General features: G+C 43.4%; 2 protein-coding genes across 9 annotated transcripts in view; one reads left to right on the forward strand and one right to left on the reverse strand.

The window, feature by feature from the left end:
• LOC143289868 (uncharacterized) overlaps positions 1 to 15,086 on the reverse strand; it is a 41,761-nt gene extending 26,675 nt beyond the window's left edge. For 3 of the 7 annotated variants that reach the window (XM_076599075.1, XM_076599069.1, XM_076599072.1), the window contains exons 1-6: positions 15,010 to 15,086; positions 13,654 to 13,882; positions 13,146 to 13,293; positions 11,861 to 12,085; positions 7,584 to 7,686; positions 3,863 to 3,886 (exon numbers count right to left, since the gene is read on the reverse strand). In XM_076599075.1, the coding sequence (XP_076455190.1) occupies positions 3,863 to 3,886; positions 7,584 to 7,686; positions 11,861 to 12,085; positions 13,146 to 13,293; positions 13,654 to 13,849 (696 nt within the window). In that variant the 5' untranslated portion in view covers positions 13,850 to 13,882; positions 15,010 to 15,086. Of the gene's footprint in view, positions 1 to 3,862; positions 3,887 to 5,901; positions 5,938 to 7,583; positions 7,687 to 11,860; positions 12,086 to 13,145; positions 13,294 to 13,653; positions 13,883 to 15,009 lie in introns of all 7 variants that reach the window. The other 4 variants (XM_076599074.1, XM_076599068.1, XM_076599070.1 and 1 more) reach the window with 2 other exon arrangements.
• Positions 15,087 to 15,296: 210 nt separating this feature from the next.
• Positions 15,297 to 18,748, forward strand: part of LOC143289871 (endophilin-B1-like) — a 29,606-nt gene continuing 26,154 nt past the window's right edge. For both annotated transcript variants that reach the window (XM_076599076.1, XM_076599077.1), the window contains exons 1-3: positions 15,297 to 15,465; positions 16,887 to 17,028; positions 18,571 to 18,699. In XM_076599076.1, the coding sequence (XP_076455191.1) occupies positions 15,397 to 15,465; positions 16,887 to 17,028; positions 18,571 to 18,699 (340 nt within the window). In that variant the 5' untranslated portion in view covers positions 15,297 to 15,396. The remainder of the gene's footprint in view (positions 15,466 to 16,886; positions 17,029 to 18,570; positions 18,700 to 18,748) is intronic.

Raw genomic sequence — 18,748 nt, forward strand, 5'->3', positions numbered from 1 at the left:
ACATGCAGTATGCACACACACACACACACACACAGACACGTATGCACGCTTTTTTTTTTTTCTTTATCAAACAATCCTATAGCAGGAATTACAGATGTAGGGTTTGTCTTTCTATTTCTTATAAAAAAAAAAACGTATAATAACTGTAAAATATCAAAGCATTAAGAAATAACACATACACACACGCATGCATACACACGCACACACACACACATGTATGCACGCGCGCGCGCACACACACACACACACATGCATGCACACACACACGCACACACACACACACACACTGATAGTGAAAAGACGCTAAACTAAAGATTGAACACACACATGCACACACATGCACGCACACACACACACACACACACACACACACACACTACTTTTCCCATGTCCTGTTCATTACATCACATTCCACAAACCCCTTTCCTACTTCCTACCCTCTCCCCCAACCCTCTTTTTTTTTTTTCTCTCCTGATATCACTCTTGGTGAAAGGACTTCAAATTGCTGCTGAACAACAACACCACCAACAACACACACACACACAGTGTTACAAGCACTGCAATTAAAAACTGTGTCCACAGACATTGGATAACGCAAATTCATCTTCATAACTGGAGAGAAAAATTTTTTTAAAATCAAACAGACGAGAGTGACTGATCACCTGAGTCGGTAGAGTGTTACAAGCACTGCAATTAGAAACTGTCCACAGACATAAGACGCGCAAATTCATCTTCATAACTGGAGAAGAAAGAAAATCAAATAGACCAGTGTGACTGATTGGCTGAGTTGGTACCTTGTCTGGCTATGGTTTCTTTTTGGTTTTTGTTTTTTTGTATTTTTTTTCTTTCAATTGGAATAGGTTAACTCTTTCCATACGAACGGCGAAAGAGACGACGTTAACAGCATTTCACCCCAATTACCATCATCAAAATATTGCAAGCGGAAGGCTCTTATACTGAAGACATGAATGTTGACAAAGAATACCACAATTCTGACGACGGAAGCTAAAGGTTGGGTCATTCTGACACCCACTGGACATCCGAGGGGTCTGTGTAGAGGAGAAGAGAGGACTGGCCGTACTGAGTGAGTTAAAAGAAAGAAAGTAGGTAAGTAAGAAAGAAGCACAGCAAAACAAAGCAGATACAAACAAGAGGAAACAGAATAGAAAAAAAAGATGACAACCCTGGAAAAGTTCAACACCAGAACCGTTCACAGGAGAGATGAACTCATACACCAGTTAAATGGGACAGGTGTTTTACCAGCAAACACAATTAGAAATCAAGAAAACAGGGTGGAAAGAAAAAAGTGTCTGTTTTCGGATCATTAAGCTGTCATTATCCTAAAAGATCATTCACTAAGTGGCATGTTCACTGCACTATGGACATCATAGCATACCAGTACCAAGCAGAGACTGATAATAAGAAGATGAAAACTAAAGACGAAAGGCTTTCTGTACTCTTTTTTCTTCTTTTTTTCTTTTTTTTTTTCATTTCTTGCTCGCATAAAAATATATTGACTTTGATTTTATTTATTTCCTCATTTATTTCTGAACAAAGTTAAGGAAAAAAAAAAAGGTAATGTGTGAAATCTACAAATAAAATGGAAATAATTGATGCACACATCTGAACATGCCCATAAATCATCCATCTGAACATCCATAATGCCAAATGTCCATACATTTTTTTGTTTTTTTCAAGCATCCAGTACACACACCCATTTAAGTATCCTGCATACAACTGTACATAACACACTGTCTTTTCACTGTTCAGTACCCCCTCCTCTCCCCACCTGACAAAGCTCTAAAAGAACATACACATCATTACATGTGCAGGCCATGAAATGCCATCCACCCGTTACGGATCCGAACTAACCCAGTGCACACCTGACCAGCAGACTGCGTGGCAGTGAGAAGTTAGGCACCGAAACCGGAAGTTCCCAAAACACAGGGGGAGAAAGGGGGAGGTCAAGGGAAAGATAGGAACAATACAGCCAAGCCATATCAACAGTTCTCTCCTCTCCTCTTTCAGCATTCGCGGCGCGCAGTCAGTGTTTGCTTTGATGCTGCGGCTTTCAGAATGAGAGACTGAGCAAGCCATGTGCTGACTGTTGATGAAACATTTATACCTGTGTTTATTGAGTGAGATTTCTCTTCACGTGTGCACTTGATAAGTGTCTCAAACCATCGGTTGTCTATTGATGATAATTTATGTGGAAGTTTCTTGAGTGAGACTTGTCTTCATATGTGCACGTGAGTGAGCGTCTTATCTTCTATCGATGAAATCTTTATGAGGTCATATCTTGAGTGAGATTCCACATCAAGTCAATACTTGTTGACTCGGTACGGGCCTGGCGAAGGTGTCTTAGCACTGCGTTAGCTGCAAAATTTGGCTAACAGAGCTAACCGATTGGCCCAGTTTGCACCACTTTTGACAGTGTTCAGTATATGACACCTAACGAAAAATCTGAAGATTGTCCAGAATCGCACTATCCTCTTTACAAACGTGATGCTGTGCAGGTGTGTACATTTATGTCAGGTTTCTTCTCCAGCTACTTCATCAGTCTTCTTTTTCGTTGGTGGGCTGCAGCACCCACATTCACTTGCAAATATGAGTGGACTTTAACGTGTATGACCGTTTTACTCCCTGCCAAGTAGGCAGTCATTCTACGTTTTGGGGGGGCCTGGGGGCTGGGGGATGCATGCCAGTTATGTTCTTGTTTCCATAACCCACCGAACATTGACATGAATTATGTGATCTTTAACGAGTAGGTTTGATCTTCTGCATAAACACGAATAGGATTTAGGCACTAACAGGTCTGCACATCTGTTGACCCAGGAGATCGGAAAAATCTCCATCCTTTACCAACCAGGTGCCGTGACAGGGATTTGAACCTGGGACCCTCAGATTGAAAGTCCAATGCTTTAACTACTTGGCTGTTGTGCCCGTCTCTTCATCAGTCTGATACATTCACTTGCGACAGCTCACCACGTCTTCAGCCCAGAGGGCTTTCCCTTCACTTTGGCTCTTCCACAGCCAGATATGGGCCTCCACTCATGCACACACTGACTGAGCCTTTCTTCTCTGTACTGTCTTCTCCTGGTTCTAACTCATTTGTTGTTCCTGTCATCTTTGACGGACACAACAGCCGAGGGGTTAAAGCACTAGACTTTCAGTCTGAGGGTCCCCAGTTCCAGTCTCAGTAATGGCGCAGGGTGGGTAAAGGGTGGAGATTTTTCCGATCTTCCAGGTCAGCCTGTGTGCACACATGCTATAGTGCCTGAACCCCCTTCAAGCTAGTGCCTGAACCCTGAACCCCCTTCAAGCTAGTGCCTGAACCCCCTTCAAGCTAGTGCCTGAACCCCCTTCAAGCTAGTGTCTGAACCCCTTTCAAGCTAGTGCCTGAACCCCCTTCATGTGTATATGCGGGCAGAAGATCAAATACGCACATTAAAGATCCTGTAATTCATGTCAGTGTTCAACGGGTTATGGAGACATGAAAATACACAGAGTCATCGCCCAGTTGATGTTGGCCATGCAACAGAAAGAAAGAAAGAAAAAAAATTTGCGATTCCAGCTTTTAACAACCACATTTGCAGTGTGCATTAACAGACAGCACCGCTCATTCTGAATCAGACTGTCCCACTAAAACAGAATACTGTTAAATGGAAAAAAAAAAAAAAAAAAAAAAAAGAAAGAAAGAAGGAAGGGGAAAAAAAAAGAAAAAAAGAATTGGTGGGGAGAAGAAGAGAGATTGCAAACTAAAAGCAGAAAGACACATTACACATTTTGGAAGAGAGGGAAAGAAAATGGGCGCGAAGGAGTGGGCATGGGGAGTGGGAGGAAAACAAATTTGATTTGTTACCTTCAAAACCGGCCAATCATCATACTGAAATGCAAAAAAGCGGATTAAAAAAATGCCAGCAAGCTCTCAATCCAACTCACACAAACTCAAAAAAAAAAAAAAAAAAAAAAGCCGACAAACATTGTGTTCTTGAACACACAGAACCTACACAATGCTCTCCCCAATCCATAATGCTTTAAGAACATGATCACAGCAGTCATTTTCCTGTTTTCTCACTTTCATCTTCAGTACATTATTCTCAAAAGACTTGAAACCAATAAGAACATCAAATTCACTACATTTTTTTTAAGTTGATTATTATTTTTTTTTAAGTTAATGATTTTATATATATATATATTTTTTATGCTGTCTAAAACAACAGAAAAACTTCTAAATCTGAGGAAATCTCCAACAGAACTTGAACTAGCCTGATCTATGAATCAAACTGAAAAACGTTTAAATCTGAGGAGGTCTCCAACAGAACTTGAACTAGCCTGATCTATGAATCAAACTGATAAACTTTTAAATCTGAGGAGATCTCCAACAGAACTTGAACTAGCCTGATCTATGAATCAAATTGTCTGTTCCACTGCTGTCCACCCATGCTTGCCTCACCAGAGACACTGACACTATATATGGTCTGACAGAAATCACAATTGTGTTTACAAACAGCTACCAATGAAAATCAATGTTTAAAAACAGTTCATATAGATATTCAGCTACCAACAGAAATGTTAATAAACAGCTCATTGAAATATTCAACTACCAATGGAAGTGTTAATAAACAGTTCATTGAAATAATCAGCTACCAATGGAATTGGTAATAAACAGTTCATTGAGATATTAAACTACCAATTAAAATTCAATGTATACAAACAGTTCATTGAGATATGCAACTACCAATTGTAATTCAATGTATGCAAACAGTTCATTGACATATTCAACTATAAATGGAGTTTAATAATGTTCACAAAGATATTCAGCTACCAATGGAAATGGTTATAAACAATTCATGAAAATATTTGGCTACCAGTGGAATTTTAATGTTTACAAACATTTCAGGGAGATTCAACTACCAACATAAATTTAACATTTTCAACCAATTCATAGAGATATTTACTATAAATGGAAAGTCAACACTTATAGCCAATTCACTGAGATATTCAACTACCATCGGAAATTCAATGTTAAAAGACAGTTCATAGAGATATCTGACTACCAAGGAAATGACACATGTGCATTAATTTCCTGTAAGTCATGGTAAATAAGGCACTATCCTTGACCATCTTTCTCTGATTCACACAAACTGCAAGCTTCTATTACACTATCCTAGACCATCTTGCAAATTAGCACAACAGACGCTCTCAAACGCAGCCTGAAAAACATCATGGGAAATAGCCTTTGTGGGGGTAGGACTCTACAGGGATGCACACATGGGTAGAAAAGAGAATGAATGAGAGAGATGTCAACTGTAGATAATGTAGCATTTCAAATGCTGCACCACTATTCATGTACGATTATAAACATGCAATCATGACTGGAAATTGATGTGGATTTGCGAAACCAAGAAGCCATTACGACATTAGTATAATACGACTTTTGTGTTGAACCACAAGAGAACCATCAGTTTCCACAACAGATCATCTCTTATGAGAGCAAACTTCAGTTAAATATTATGCAGCACAACCTTTGGAAAGTCTTGCAAGATTTCACATATGTATGAGATGAACGTAAAAATGGATGAAGTGTCACAGTGAGTGAGGAAGTTGTCCTGAAGAGGATAAAAATGGTACCAGAGTGTACAAAAATACCCGTCTTAATTCTATTTGTCATATGAGGGTGAGTGTTGTTGTGGAGAGGGAGCGGGGGTGGGGGGCGGGGGGGTTGTTATCGGAGGTTCTAGTGTAGCTCTAAAACCACTACTTCACCACACTACTCTGCAGAGAGGCAGCACGACATGGCATGATTTCACTTCAGCCATAAAGCTGACCAGCTAACTTCACACGCTATATACTGCCATCATGCAAGCCTACCTCACAAAGAGCACTATCATTATTTACCTTGTCTACCTCAAAGGGAGCATCGCTCCAGTCCGCCTGAGAGATTGTAAAGGAAGTTATCATTACACTGCATGTCTATACCTCTGCCACAGACATTAAGATGTCATCATCATTCTACACAATTCTGCTTCACATATAAAGGCAGTATCATTACAACCCCACCGAACTGCGTCGCCTGTATTGGTGCTATGTATACCAAACAACATTACACCAATAAATGCTGTTGAAAATACAGGTGTTATCATGATATTTCACAGTCCATACCCCAAATAAAGACAGCATGCTTCCATTACTCTATTCTACTCACACAGGAAAGCAAGTGGTTTTCCTTCCAGTTTCCTTATTTGTGACTCTGTACTGTATGGTTTTCAGTTTTGGTACAAAGTTTACCTTCCTTATTTGCAACTACAAACTGTATAAGATTTTTAGTTCTGATAGTCTACATATTTATGACTCCATACTGTACAAGACTTTCAGTTCTGGTACAGTCTACTTTCCATATTTGTGACTCCCTGCTGTAGCAGAATTGTAGTTGTGGTACAGATTCTACTTTATTTCATTGTGACTCCCTATTGAGACAGATTTTTAGTTCTGGCACAGATTCTACTTTTCCTTGTTTGAGACTCCCTACTGTAACTGATTTTTTGTTCTGCTAGATTCTACTTTCCTTGTTTGCGACTCCCTACTATAACAGGTTTTCAGTTCTGGCAGATTCTACTTTCTGTATTCGTGACTCCCCACCATTTGAAAAAAGCAACTACAACAACGACGACAAAACGAAGAAGAAGAAGAAGAAAGTTGTGCGACAGTGGTGTTGCAAAGTTGCAGTGTAGCTGTGTTGCTTTTGCTATGATAATGCTGTGTTGGTATGCTGGGATACTGCTGCGTCACTGTGTCACTGTTTCACTGTTTTGGTGTTTGCTGTGTCGTGATGTTGCTGTGTCGCTATGACGCTGAGTCACTGTGAGTGCCATGTCACTGTATCACTGTGCTGCTGTGTCACTGTTTTAAGTGTTTTGCTGTGCGGTGAAGTTGCTGTGTCGCTATGACGCTGAGTCACCATGTGTGTCATGTCGCTGTGTCACTGTGCAGCTGTGTGGAGGTATGACAGCGGTGTTGTGGCATTGTGACAAGACACTGTGGTACCGCTGTGACGCTGTATGTGTCACCATGTGTGCCATGTCGCTGTGTCACTGTGCAGCTGTGTGGAGGTATGACAGCGGTGTTGTGGCATTGTGACAAGACACTGTGGTACCGCTATGACGCTGTATGTGTCACCGTGTGTGCCATGTCGCTGTATCACTGTGCAGCTGTGTGGACGTATGACAGCAGTGTTGTGGCATTGTGACAAGACACTGTGGTACCGCTATGACGCTGTATGTGTCACCATGTGTGCCATGTCGCTGTGTCACTGTGCAGCTGTGTGGAGGTATGACAGAAGTGTTGTGGCATTGCGACAAGATACTGTGGTACCGCTGTGACGCTGTATGTGTCACCATGTGTGCCATGTCGCTGTGTCACTGTGCAGCTGTGTGGAGGTATGACAGCAGTGTTGTGGCATTGTGACAAGACACTGTGGTACCGCTGTGACGCTGTATGTGTCACCATGTGTGCCATGTCGCTGTGTCACTGTGCAGCTGTGTGGAGGTATGACAGCGGTGAGACATCGGTGCGCTACATACCAGGACTGTGTCCTCCCTCAGATGCTGGATGTGCACCGGCACCATGGTCTCTGTCATGTCCTTGGGCTTTAGGGTCTTGGGCACTGCCTTGCTGCCCTCCTCCCTGCCCTCACACACACACACACAGTGCTGGTTAGTGAGGAAGAGATTGAGACAGGGGGGAGAGAGACAGGGGGAGAGAGACAGGGGGGGGGGAGGGAGAGAGAGAAAGGGAGAGAGAGGGGACTTCAGCATCTTGGGCACTGCCTTGCTGTCTTCCTCCCTGCTCACACACACACACACACACACAGTGCTGGTTAGTGAGGAAGAGAGAGAGACTGGAGGGAGAGAGAGAGACAGGGGGGAGAGAGAGACAGGGGGAGAGAGACAGGGTGGGGGAGAGACAGGGGAGAGAGAGACGGGGGGGAGAGAGAGAGACAGGGGGAGAGAGAGACAGGTGGGAGAGAGAGACAGGGGAGAGAGAGACAGGGGGAGAGAGACAGGGGGGAGAGAGAGACAGGCGGGAGAGAGAGACAGGGGGAGAGAGAGACAGGCGGGAGAGAGAGACAGGGGGGAGAGAGAGACAGGGGGGAGAGAGAGACAGGGGGGAGAGAGACAGGGGGGAGAGAGAGAGCAGGGGGGTGGGGGGGGGAGAGAGAGAAACAGGGGGGAGAGAGACAGGGGGAGAGAGAGAGAGAGAAAGGGACAGAGAGGGGACTTCAGTGTCTTGGGCACTGCCTTGCTGCCCTCCTCCCTGCCCTCACACACACACACACAGTGCTGGTTAGTGAGGAAGAGAGAGACACAGGGGGGAGAGAGAGGGAGGGAGAAGAGAGACAGGGGGAAGAGAGAGACTGGGGGGAGAGAGACAGGGGGGAGAGAGAGAGAGAAAGGGAGAGAGAGGGAACTTCAGTGTCTTGGCTACTGCCTTGCTACCCTCCTCCCTGTTGTCACACACACACACACACACACACAGTGCTGGTTAGTAAGGAAGAGAGAGAGAGACAGGGGGGAGAGAGAGAGAGACAGAAAGGGAGAGAGAGGGAACTTCAGTGTCTTGGCTACTGCCTTGCTACCCTCCTCCCTGTTGTCACACACACACACACACACACACACACACACACACACAGTGCTGGTTAGTGAGGAAGAGAGAGAGAGAGAGAGAGAGAGAGAGAGAGAGAGAGAGAAAAGGAGAGAGAGGGGACTTCAGCATCTTGGGCACTGCCTTGCTACCCTCCTCCCTGTTGTCACACACACACACACAGAGCTGGTTAGTGAGGAAGAGAGAGAGACAGGGGGGAGAGAGACAGGGGGAGAGAGATAGGGTGGAGAGAGATAGGAGGGTGGAGAGAGAGACAGGGGGGAGAGAGAGGGGACTTCAGCATCTTGGCTACTGCCCTCCTCCCTGCCCTCACACACACACACACAGTGCTGGTTAGTGAGGAACATTTCTTGTGACCCCGGTACACTTGGTAATAAAGACATATTCTATTCTATTCTATTCTATTCTAAAGAGAAACAGGAGGAGAGAGACAGGGGGTGGGGAGGGGGGGGGCATGAGAGACAGGGGGGAGAGAGAGAGAGAAAGGGAGAGAGAGGAAGGACTTCAGCGTCTTGGGCACTGCCTTGCTGCCCTCCTCCCTGTTGTCATTCACACAGTGCTGGTTAGTGAGGAAGAGAGAGAGAGACAGGGGGGAGAGAGAGAGAGAAAGTGAGAGACAGGGGGTAGAGAGAGAGAGAAAGGGAGAGACAGGGGACTTCAGTGTCTTGGCTACTGCCTTGCTACCCTCCTCCCTGCCCTCACACACACACACACAGTGCTGGTTAGTGAGGAAGAGAGAGGGGGGGGTAAACAGATGGAGAGAGATTCGCGAAAGGGAGAGGGGTAGGGAGAGAAAGAGAGAAGGGGAGAGAGAGGGGGGGAATGAGAGATAGGGGATGGGGAGAGAGAGGGAGAGAGAGAGAGAGATAGTAAGAGAGGAAGAGTGGGGAGAGAGAGAGAGGGAGAAAGAGTGGGAGTGAGAGAGAGGAGATCAGGAGAGAGACAGGGAGAGAGAGAGAGAGAGTTAGAGAACCATAGAGAAAGAGAGGGAGAGAGATGGAATGAGTGAGGGGGATGGGGAGAGAGACAGGGAGGGAGGGTGGGAGAGAGAGAGAGAGGAGAGAGAGAGAGAGAGAATGAGTAACAGGGGATAGGGAGAGATGGAAGGACAAAGAGAGAGAGTATGAGAGAAAGAGAGAGGGGGAGACATAGAGAGAAAGAACAGGGCATGTGAAGACTGCATTGTCTCTCTGTATAACATTATATGCACATCTTTGATATTTTCAGATACATTCAAACCCTTCCCACACTACCCGCAGTCCCCACACAGATAAGCAAACATGCTTTCAAACCCTCTCTCCAACACATCCCCTCCCCCCACCCTGCCCCACCCCCTCCCCACATACACACGGATAGGCAAACACACTTTCAAACACTCTCTCCAACACATATGCCCCCCCACCCCCTACCCCATCCCCACATACACACAGATAGGAAAACACACTTTCAAACCCTCTCTCCAACACAAATACCCCCTCCCCACATACACACGGACAGGCAAACACACTTTCAAACCCTCTTTCCAACACAAATACCCCCTCCCCACATACACACAGATAGGAAAAAACACAATTTCAAACCCTCTCTCCAACACATCCCCTCCCCCCACCCTGCCCCCACCCCCTCCCCACATACACACAGGAAAACACACTTTCAAACCTCTCTCCAACACATCTCCTCCCCCCCCCCACCCCGCCCCCACACCCCATACACACGAATAGGCAAACACACTTTCAAACCCTCTCTCCAACACAAATACCCCCTCCCCACATACACACAGATAGGCAAACACACTTTCAAACCCTCTCTCCAACACATCCTCTCTCCCTCCCCACATACACACAGATAGGCAAACACACTTTCAAACCCTCTCTCCAACACATCCCCTTGCCCCCCCCCCCACCCCGCCCCCACTCCCCATACACATGAATATGCAAACACACTTTCAAACCCTCTCTCCAACACATCCTCTCTCCCTCCCCACATACACACAGATAGGCAAACACACTTTCAAACCCTCTCTCCAACACATCCCCTCCCCCCACCCCCTGCCTACATACACACAGATAGGCAAACACACTTTCAAACCCTCTCTCCAACACATCCTCTCTCCCTCCCCACATACACACGGATATGCAAGCACACTTTCAAACCCTCTCTCCAACACATCCTCTCTCCCTCCCCACATACACACAGATATGCAAGCACACTTTCAAACCCTCTCTCCAACACATCCCCTCCCCCCACCCCCTGCCTACATACACACAGATAGGCAAACACACTTTCAAACCCTCTCTCCAACACATCCTCTCTCCCTCCCCACATACACACAGATAGGCAAACACACTTTCAAACCCTCTCTCCAACACATCCTCTCTCCCTCCCCACATACACACAGATAGGCAAACACACTTTCAAACCCTCTCTCCAACACATCCTCTCTCCCTCCCCACATACACACAGATAGGCAAACACACTTTCAAACCCTCTCTCCAACACATCCTCTCTCCCTCCCCACATACACACAGATAGGCAAACACACTTTCAAACCCTCTCTCCAACACATCCTCTCTCCCTCCCCACATACACACAGATAGGCAAACACTTTCAAACCGTCTCTCCAACACATCCCCTCCCCCCACCCTGCCCCACCCCCTGCCCATATACACACAGATAGGCAAACACACTTTCAAACCCTCTCTCCAACACATCCCCTCCCCCACCCCCTGCCCACATACACACAGATAGGCAAACACACTTTCAAACCCTCTCTCCAACACATCCCCTCCCCCCACCTACATACACACAGATAGGAAAACACACTTTCAAACTCTCTCTCCAACACATCCTCTCTCCCTCCCCACATACACACAGATATGCAAGCACACTTTCAAACCCTCTCTCCAACACATCCCCTCCCCCCACCCTGCCCCCACCCCCTGCCCACATACACACAGATAGGCAAACACACTTTCAAACCCTCTCTCCAACACATCCTCTCTCCCTCCCCACATACACACAGATAGGCAAACACACTTTCAAACCCTCTCTCCAACACATCCTCTCTCCCTCCCCACACACACACAGATAGGCAAACACACTTTCAAACCCTCTCTCCAACAATCTCATCCTACCCCCTTCCCGGTACCACACACACACACATACACACACACAAAGCCAACCCTTCTCTCCCCACCTGTCTGTGATGGCCAGTAACGGTTTCTTGGAGGATGAGCGGTTGGGGTTGGGTACCCAGACCAGGAACTGCTTGGTGATGAAGGTTTCGTCCCAACGACTGTTGAGGTCGCTGGCATCAAACACCTCCTGCACCTCCACCACCCGCAGGCCGGGCTGCACCGATGACCTTGATGCCTTGTCGGGACTGACCGGTGTGGCGTAAGGGGCGGGGGTCATGCCGAAACTGGAGTCAAAACAGGTCAGTATTATTTTTAGACGGGTGCAATAGCTGAGTGGTTAAAGCGTTGGACTTTCAATCTGAGGGTCCCAGGTTCGAATCGCGGAAATGGCACCTCATGGGCAACTGGGGGAATTTTTTTCCAGTCTCCCAGGTCAACATATGTGTAGACCTGCTTGTGTCTGAACCCTCTTTGTGTGTATACACAAGCAGAAGATCAAATACACACATCAAGAATCCTGTAATCCATGTCAGCATTTGGTGGGTTATGGAAACAAGAACATACCCAGCATGCACACCCCCGAAAACGGAGTATGACTGCCTACATGGTGGGGTAATGAGCAATCATACACGTAAACACCCACTCGTGTCCGTATACAAGTGAACGTGGGAGTTATAGCCAACAAACGAAGAAGAAGAAGAAGAAGAAGTATTATCATTATCATCAATGCTTGTACAGAGTCATGCTGAAACTGGAGTCAAACAGGTTATTATAATTATTATTACTATTATCATTATGATGATTATCATGGTTATTATTATTATTATTGTTGTTCTTATTATTATCATTGATTCAATATCATTGTCATTATCATTACTTTATCATTACTATTATCATTATTATCACCATCATCATTAACATTATCATCATCATCATCATTGTTGTTGTTGTTATTATTATTATTATAGTATTAATATCAATAATTATTATCATCATTACTATTATCATTATCATTATTATCATCATCATCATTAACATTATTATTATCATCATTATCATTATTATTATTATTATTATTATTACTATCAACAAGTATCATCATCCTTATTATCATTATCATCATTACTACTACTATATACAATTATTATTATCATTATTATCATTATCATCATTGTTACTGACATTTGCATGGTGCCCATACATCAAAAACAGGCAATTTCTAAAACAGTTGTTCCAGAAAGACAGGGATGCAAAACATAAAATGACCCCCAGCAACCCCATGGGGGGTAAGACTGGATGCTAACAATGCACACAAGTGAAGCAGCGTGACCTGTGCTCAAGTACCTGGCAGCAGAGCGAAGAGGCTGAGAAATGTTTCGCATAGAGGAGCTGCGTTCATGTGGAGCACGACCGCCAAAGCGTGCTGGGTAACGGTCCTTGGGGCTTTCCCCGTAGTCGTCCAGCATGTTGTAGTAAGACATGGTGGGCAGTCCTGTGGGCACACAAATGAATGAATAAACGTGTTTGTTATCACACTGGAAAACACAGAAAAAAAAAAGAAAGAAGCATATACTTTCATTCACACACACACACATACACTCACACATGCATAAAAATTCACTGACATACGCACGCTCACTCACACACACACACACACACACACACTCAAATACATGCATACATTCACACACATTTACACACACTCGCACAATACACACATGATTATTTACATGTGCACAAACACATTTACACACACATTCATACACACACACACACACACACACACACACTCAAACAAACACACACACACACACACATTCAAACACACACACACACACACAAACATCCTTACTGCTTTCCTCCTCCTCCTCCTTTTCAGACTCCTTGGATTTGACGCGCGACACACCACGCTCTTGGCGCCGCTTGGAGTGCCAGCATGCCGGGTGCTGGCACAGAGGTCCACAGGACGTTTCGTCCTCGCTGGCCTGCTGCGACGCCGCCAGCATCACCATGCGGTGGAAGTCCAGAATTTTGTTGATGTCCATCATCACTTCTGTGGATCCAGTGGCACTGTAACAGCTCTGCAACCACCAGGATTAATGTACTGAAAGGTTCAAGGTACTGTTGCCTTTTAAGGCCATACAGGCAGTGAGTTCATATTCACTGTGTCTGGGGCTTGGTGCAGGAAGGCAGGGCCCAGTCATCTTCTTCCACCATTTTAACCTTCCCTGACCAAAGTCAGGTACATCTGTTTGCACCTGGGTGGAGTGAGGAAAATCAGAGTGAAGTGCCTTTCCCGAGGACACAACACCATGCTGAAACATGACCTCAAACCCTGATCACTGGTGAACACTGGACCATAAGCATACGTGTACACACACACACACACACACACACACACACACACACACACACACACACAGTCACACACACACACATAGAGTCATACACACACACACACACACACACACACACACACAAATAACACACACACACACTCACATTATACTTATACATGATACATGGTATGTTTGTAAAGAAACGGCAGTGTCGACTGACACATTAGAATTTGAAATTACTGATTAATATTCTGAAAGATGGGTAAATTGACCCTAGTTGCTTTTACTCAACAACAAACATTGCAAATGGTGTTTCATAGGTATATCATACCAAATTCAATAAATGAGTACATCTCTTTTCACTTTAAAGACAGTACTGATACCAGGGGACACCCACTAAAACAAATGAAGACATTCACCAAATCAAACCTTTTTCACACTTTTTTACTAACAGGGTTGTTAACTTTTGGAACAATCTGCCCAGTAACATTGTCACTGTAGGAACACTTAACAATCTTAAGAATTTATTAGATAAACACTGGAAAGGTTATGGATTCAAAATAAATTTCTCCATGGGAAGCTAGCCATAACATTAGTATTTGCGCATTCTTATAAATAGTTTACGAAAAGAAGAAGAAAAAAGTCCCACTGATCTGGCAAATGGTTGATAAAGCTTAAAAGCCATGACACATGATATGATATGGCATGATATGATATGATATGATGTGAAATGATATGACACGATAACGAATGTGTTCAGATATAAAATCAGACATAAAAATGTCATCATTACAATAACTAGCAAAATGTACTGAACACAGCCGATAAGATTCGGACTGCCACAGAGCACTCATTTTGAAAATACTCACAATCACAAACGGGGATATTCACAAGCTATTATCTCCTGCCATTAAGTCCAAAGCTTCTGGCGCCATTTTGACTCAACTTCTTGGCAACAAAGTAGCTTCGCACTTAACGTCTGCTGAAAGCAAAACAAACAAAAACGAACAAACAAAGCTTTGTTTAGATAATTGGGACAAGTGAAAAAAGAAAAGTAGAATATTCATCACAAATTGTTTCGTTTTCTTTACCTTTTTTTTGCTTTTGTGCGGATGGCAAAATGTGGTGGCAGAACTATTTTTAGCACAGTCCCTGATTGGTTATTTGTAACAGTCAGTTTCCGTGGCTGCTGCAGTTGCAGTTTAGTTGAAGACGATATCGTGCCATAACTTGGAAAGAATCATTACTCAGTAAGAATGGATTTCAACTCCAGGTTTAAGAAGTTTGCTGGTGAAGCCTCTACGGCGTTCAACAGGGCTGTACAGGTTAGTTGCATTGAGCACAGTGTTGACCACCAGAAAGTAGGTCTAAAATCTGAACAGCATCCCCATACGACCATCCTCCACTCTGTCCCCGCCCCCGCAACGTTTGCATTGCAGCTGTAAATCGTCTAGGGACGTGTTTGATTTTGACGCGACTGAGGTTGCGGTTACTTATTTTGCATTTACAATGTGTCATACACAGGCGCTTGGAAGCACTATATTCGTTTACAGCTGTAGAATGTATTTTGCTTTCGTGGAAATCAAACAGATGTTAAAGAAATAAAATGAAATTGATTATTAAACTCTCTCTCTCGCAGTCTGTCAGTCCCTCTCTGTGCCCCCAAACACCTTTTTAAAATTTTTTATTTGTGATCAGTGGCCATCACTTTAACCATGGTCAATACTTGCAGATTGTGCATGCAGGATTTGTTCCTGTTTCTACCCACTGAATGCTGACATGGATTATACAGGATGGGATCATTAACATGACTATTTTTTATCTTAACCATGTGTGTACAACAGAATGGATAAATGCATTTGCATCTGGCTAGCACATAGCATTGATAAGGGAGATTAAAAGAAAAATGTCCATCCTTAACTCAGCAGGCGCTGACAGTGGGATGGAATTCAGTTTATTAATCATAACACAATTCTCATTGATCCACAAGACTTGCACCCAGAATGCCAGGTATAGATTTTTGCATTGTTGATCATGTAGTCCAGCTGAATGTAAAGGACCATATCAGAACTGCAGTACTTTTTTTTTGTTTTTTTTGAAAAATCCATTTGAAAAAGCAAAGCTTCATATAGATCTTGGGATCTTGGGGAGAGAAAAAAAAATCATGACATATATATTAGGAGGCAAAAGGATCAAGTGAAATGTCTTTGATTTGGAGACATATTGCATAAACAAACATACCTTCAGACAGCTTATGTTATACACACAGAGATGTACACAAAACACACACACACACACACACACACACACACACACACACACACACACACACACATCACACAACATGCAGCTACAAAGCTCATGTCAAGTTTTCAAGCTGGCTGTAACTGGTGTAAGATGGTAACAACCACAGATCAGTGCCTCAGATGTGTGGGTGACCTTTGTCAGTTTGTGCTGCAATTTTTAATTATAAAATGTAAATAAAGGGGAACAACTTCCACATTCATCAAAAAATCATTTCATATTTTCTGAATTGCCAAGAAAACCAAAAAAGTCATTAGTGTACACCATTATCAATATACATCGCTGTATACTATGCAGTGTGTTGAACATTTGTATACATGACAGTGTAATCTATTGTTAACAATGAATTTATATCTCTTATGTACAGTTAAATAAGTCAGTCACACATTTGCATTGATGACAAAATTCAAATGTATGGATTGGTACCAACTCTGTGTCCCAGTTTACTGAGGAGAAGCTTGGAACAGCAGAAAAGACGGAACATGATGCTCAGTTTGAAAACCTGATGCAGCGTGCTGAGAAGACAAAGCAATGGACAGTCCAGATCAAACAGGCTACCGAGGCTCTTATCCAGCCAAACCCAAGTCAGTTTTTTTGGTGTTTTTTTACTTATAAAGTTGCATCCCCAGAACCTGTTTTGATTTGTTGTCATTTTCATTTTAAGTATATTTTACTGTTTAGTGTTTGTGTATGTGTACATATGCGTGTGTGTGCATTTATTCATGTGATATGCTTGAGTTTCAGGCTTCCAGATTTTCAGAATAATGTGTGTTTACTGGGTTTACTTATCATTATTATTATTTATAAAATTAGTTGATTATTTATTAATTATTTTTGTCAGAGAAAGAAAACAATGACTGGGAGACTGTGAAATAGGTGGTAAATTAAGTGATGAAGCAGCAGTTTTTCTGTGATCAAATCAGTGTAGATAACCATAATATATATAGAACTTTAGACCAATAAAAGGCATGGTTTATGATAAAGCAGCAGTTTAATAGTGATTCCAGAGAAAGGTATGGAAGACCTGTGAATTAACAGTTTTACTATGAATCTTGTGATCAGTACAGGGTTTATATTATAATTATAAACATATGGGAGACATGGTTTATGATAAAGTAGCAGTTTAACTGTGGTCAGTGCAAGTAAGGATATGAAAGACAATGGTTTTAAATAAAACTGCTCAGTGGTTGTGCCATGATCCGTGCAGATAACTGCATCAGTGTATGGATGATTATGGTTCACTGTGCTTTGGGATAAAGCACTTTGTCCTAGGGTTAGGGTTTGGGTTAGTGACAAACAGCAGGTTTACTGTTATCAATTCTGAAATGCACATGAAAGGCGAGAAATTATATTAAAGCAGCAGTTCTTCTATGATCAGTGCAGATAACTGTACAGATGATACGGTTTACCATGATTTAGAATAAAGCAGTAGTTTTACTATGATTAGTACAGAAGCCCATATGGAAGACATAGTTTATAATGAAGCAGCAGCTTTACTGTGATAAGTGCAGATCACCGCATAGAATATGGTTTACAATAAAGCAGCAGTTTTACTGTGATCAATGCAGATCATCATATGGCAGACATGGTTTATGATAAAGCAGCAGTTTTAGTGTGATCAATGTGGATCATTGTATGGAAGACATGGTTTGCAGTAAAGCAGCAGTTTGTGTGTGATCAGAGCAGATCATAGTAGGGGATGAGAGAGAATGTATGTGTGCGTGTGAGTGCGCGTGGTGTGTGTGTGTGTGTGTTGGGGGGGGGGGGGGGGGGGGGGGTAGATGTGCAATGCGGTTTGGCTGACTGAAATGGAGAGGCACGTAAATTTCAGTAATCTGTATATTTGCATATAGCTATTTCCATTTGGTGCCATTTAATTTATCTTTTTATTTTCTATTCATTTTATTCATTTTATATGTTTGTTGTTTTCTTCTTATGTTGGACATGTGTTGCTGCCAAAAAGAAAATCTCTGTACCAAAGTATAGACAGTAAAGTTTGTGTATTGTGTATTGTATTGTGAAGACATGGTTTACAATAAAGCAGCAGTTCTACTGTGATCAGTGCAGATCGTCGTATGGTAGACATGGTTTACAATGAAGCAGCATTTTTACTGCCATCAATGCAGATCATCGTATGGAAGACATGGTTTACGAAAAGCTGGAGAAGAAACGGAAGGACCGCATGACGACGTTTGAGACAGCTGGCAACCACATGGTGGATGCTGGTCATGACTTTGGACCAGGAACTAACTATGGTCAGTGCCACACAAGAACAAAGGAAAAAAAAGAAAAGGAAACAGATTG

This window comes from Babylonia areolata, chromosome 14, assembly GCF_041734735.1.
Source record: "Babylonia areolata isolate BAREFJ2019XMU chromosome 14, ASM4173473v1, whole genome shotgun sequence".
Taxonomy (NCBI): Eukaryota; Metazoa; Mollusca; class Gastropoda; order Neogastropoda; family Buccinidae; genus Babylonia; species Babylonia areolata.